The 3088-nt window shown below is 36.2% G+C and overlaps 1 protein-coding gene across 2 annotated transcripts in view; it reads right to left on the bottom strand.

Moving 5' to 3' along the window:
* Positions 1-405: 405 nt before the first annotated feature.
* The window catches only part of LOC137967332 (uncharacterized), a 10570-nt gene continuing 7887 nt past the window's right edge, over positions 406-3088 (bottom strand). For both annotated transcript variants that reach the window (XM_068813854.1, XM_068813853.1), the window contains exon 4: positions 406-3088. This exon is cut by the window's right edge. In XM_068813854.1, coding sequence (XP_068669955.1) covers positions 3054-3088 — 35 coding nt within the window. In that variant the 3' untranslated portion in view covers positions 406-3053.

Raw genomic sequence — 3088 nt, 5'->3', positions numbered from 1 at the left:
TTCTTTAGGCCTACTCTGGGACCTAAAGTCGCCTTAAGTCGCCTTAAGTCGCCTTAAGTCGCCTAAAGTCGCCTTAAGTCGCCTTAAGTCGCTTTAAATCGCCTTAAGTCAGAAGTTAAAATTTTAAATAATAATAAATAATAATAATATAATTATAATTATAATTATTATTATTATTATTATTATTATTCCAACAACAGCAATTGCCTGAGAATATAGCCGAAATTTGGTGATGCTACCACTGGATATTGCTTCTGATTGGTGGAATCAAATTTCTTATGCAGTTCAACCAATCAGAAGCACTACCCAAATCTGGGTTGTGACGCCACATCAGTATGGAATTTGTGCGCTCCTTTCTCAAACGTCATTTGGTGGGGAAACTAGTGGTAGTGTCGCTAAATGTCGTCTGTTTTCTCAGGCTACAACAAAAATAATAAAACATAAGGATTCTGTTTATATAGAAAAGGGGAAGGGGTCCCTTAACAGCAGAGGTATTCCTTAAAGACTTTCAGGTCCCATAACTTTCTGCAGACATCTGCTGCAAACATGTTTGGCTCCACAGGAGGGGAGGCTAGGCATTTCAACTAAGAAAAGATTTTCTGTTAAAATGCTTCATCCCAGCTACCAGGGAATTTGCGGATATTTAAGTCACTAACCTTTGATAAAACATTGGATGTAAGTTCCTGAAAATCATAGGAAGAAATGTCAAACCTCCCTCCTACCTGAAATCAATCCTTGCCCCGATTGTCCTCATGAGACATTAACATGCAAGGAACTGATATTAGAGAAGTACATAAGGCACAGTTTTCCATCTTCAGAACATTTATTGCTTGTCAAATTTAATCTCTTGGTTTAACAAATAAATAAACTTGTAATTTCACATTGAAAGTGTAGCTGAAGGTGTGGCTTGCATAAAAAAAGCGATTTCATACTGCTAATATTGTGGTAAATCAATATTCTAGATCTCTATTAGAAAGCTGAGAAAAAACAGTGAAAATTAGAAAAGATGAAAGCTATTCTAGAGTCAAGCTCAGTTAATGATCACTTAAACGTTGAGCAAGCAAGCTTAAACATCATAAGCTTATGCGGAGGCCACTGTCAATATGTACTTTTTGCATGTTGCAGGTTAAATGTCACTAACGTATAAGATAGTTTTTGTAGGTTACAGGGTAGATTTTCAGCACCTGTTCATTCGAGTTAAAGGTCTAGTCAACTGCAACATGAGGCTACAATCTACTTGAAATACCCGGTAGACTCATTCAAACTCGTTTACGAATTTTCAACACGCAACATCCCAGAACCTGCATTTGAGCTCATAGTACTAGACTTTCAAGATTACTTACCCGACGTAAATGACAAGACATAAAATCAGCCCTTTGCCCCGCACACACCTCTAAGCTGAGTTCAATCCATTGAACATTTCCAAACCTTCATGTTCAGGAACTTTCCATCTTTAAAATCACGAGTTAAGTCCTAAGATTAAGTCAATCGATGAACAGGAGCTGAAATCAACCCAAGCAGTGTTGCTGCAATATCTGCCTGACATGGCTTAAAAGGAGCGAACATAATTCTTGCTATCGCCCATTAAACGAAAAGGTGCAAAGGATTTAAAACGGTCTGCTACACTAGCCCATTTCTTTTTGCTTCTTGGCCTGGTAAACATGGCTGACAATTCCCTATATTTCGACCACGTGACTTTTATTCCGCACGAGACCTTCTCGACTAAAAAAAACACGTGCACACGCGCGTAAAAACAATCAGCTTTCACACCCCCTCCCTTCGAGACAAATTGTCACAAGTTTGCAATATTCTTATTAATTATTTTACAGATTAAAATTAGCATTGCATACTATTCAACCATCTTAAATATTTTCTTGAATTATCCAGCCTATATTTTCTCCTACAAATGCATGTATTTTTAAAAGTTTCAGGCTTTTGACCTAATCACCCCAATTTTTACACCCAAAACCATTTGGCATATTCTTTTATCTGATTCAACACTTAATTCACTTGAAAGAAAAACCTTAATTTTAACTTTAAAATCCTTACTTAGTATAAAGCATTTTTAGCTTAAGTTAAAAATTCAAGAAAACTTTACTGATGAAAATAATAAATTCAGTCAGCAATATTCTTACGACAACACATTAAAGAATTGAAATGCTTCTCAAACTAGCATGGTTTTGACTACTCAAGCACCTCATTTTAGTATTAGTAAAATGATAAACAACACTATCTAGTGCAGGGTATCCAAGTTGCAGTTATATGCACTTCTGAACACACAGCCATGTACAATGATTACCCTGCTTAAGGAGTTGTGTACAATAAGCCACTTGCACTACGAGATCACGTGACCAATGCTTCCTTTAAACAATGAGTTGGAATCTTGCTCATGCCAAATATTGACAGAGTACATAAAAATTATCTTACACCCGAAATTTGCGTGGAAATGCATTTAAGGGAGATATTTTGTGGCACTGTGATTTTTCAACAAAGTAACTTGTGATTTGCCATTGGCCGCCATGTTGTAGGGCATACTCTTGCCCTCCAACATGGTGGCCAAAACTATGTTTTGCTTATATCTTGTTAAACATTTGATAGTTACGCTCAAATGTGCTGCAAACATTACCACATCATCTTTTCATCATTTTCCTTGAAGTTTGAAAGCAAAATTTGTGTTCAGAAAGAGGTCACGTGACAAGCTACAAGCTTACTCATTTAAAGAAAATGGCGTGGGTTTGAAAAACCAAATCACTATTATTTTGTTTAAGATATGACCCAATAATCGTTTTTTGAAGGCAAAATCAAATAACTTTCATTTTCATAAAAACGATGTCACATGACCTCTTAGTACAAATGGCCTATAATTTGAATAATATGAGAGGAGCTTAATGCCTCACAGTGTAACCTACTTTCCATGCACGGTGAAGCAAATTCTTATTGCATCACAACAAGTAATACAAAATAAGACATGACTGAGTATATGGTCCTTTAAGAATCATGCTCATAGACTCTAGGAAGGCTACTCCTAACGTAGAGAATACTATCACCATTAATTATAATACTTGGCCAGTGTCTTCTGTTGTGTGAT

This window comes from Montipora foliosa, chromosome 8 (assembly GCF_036669935.1).
Source record: "Montipora foliosa isolate CH-2021 chromosome 8, ASM3666993v2, whole genome shotgun sequence".
Lineage (NCBI taxonomy): Eukaryota > Metazoa > Cnidaria > Anthozoa > Scleractinia > Acroporidae > Montipora > Montipora foliosa.
Note: the sequence above shows the minus strand (reverse complement) of the source record. Positions and strands in the feature narration are given on the sequence as shown.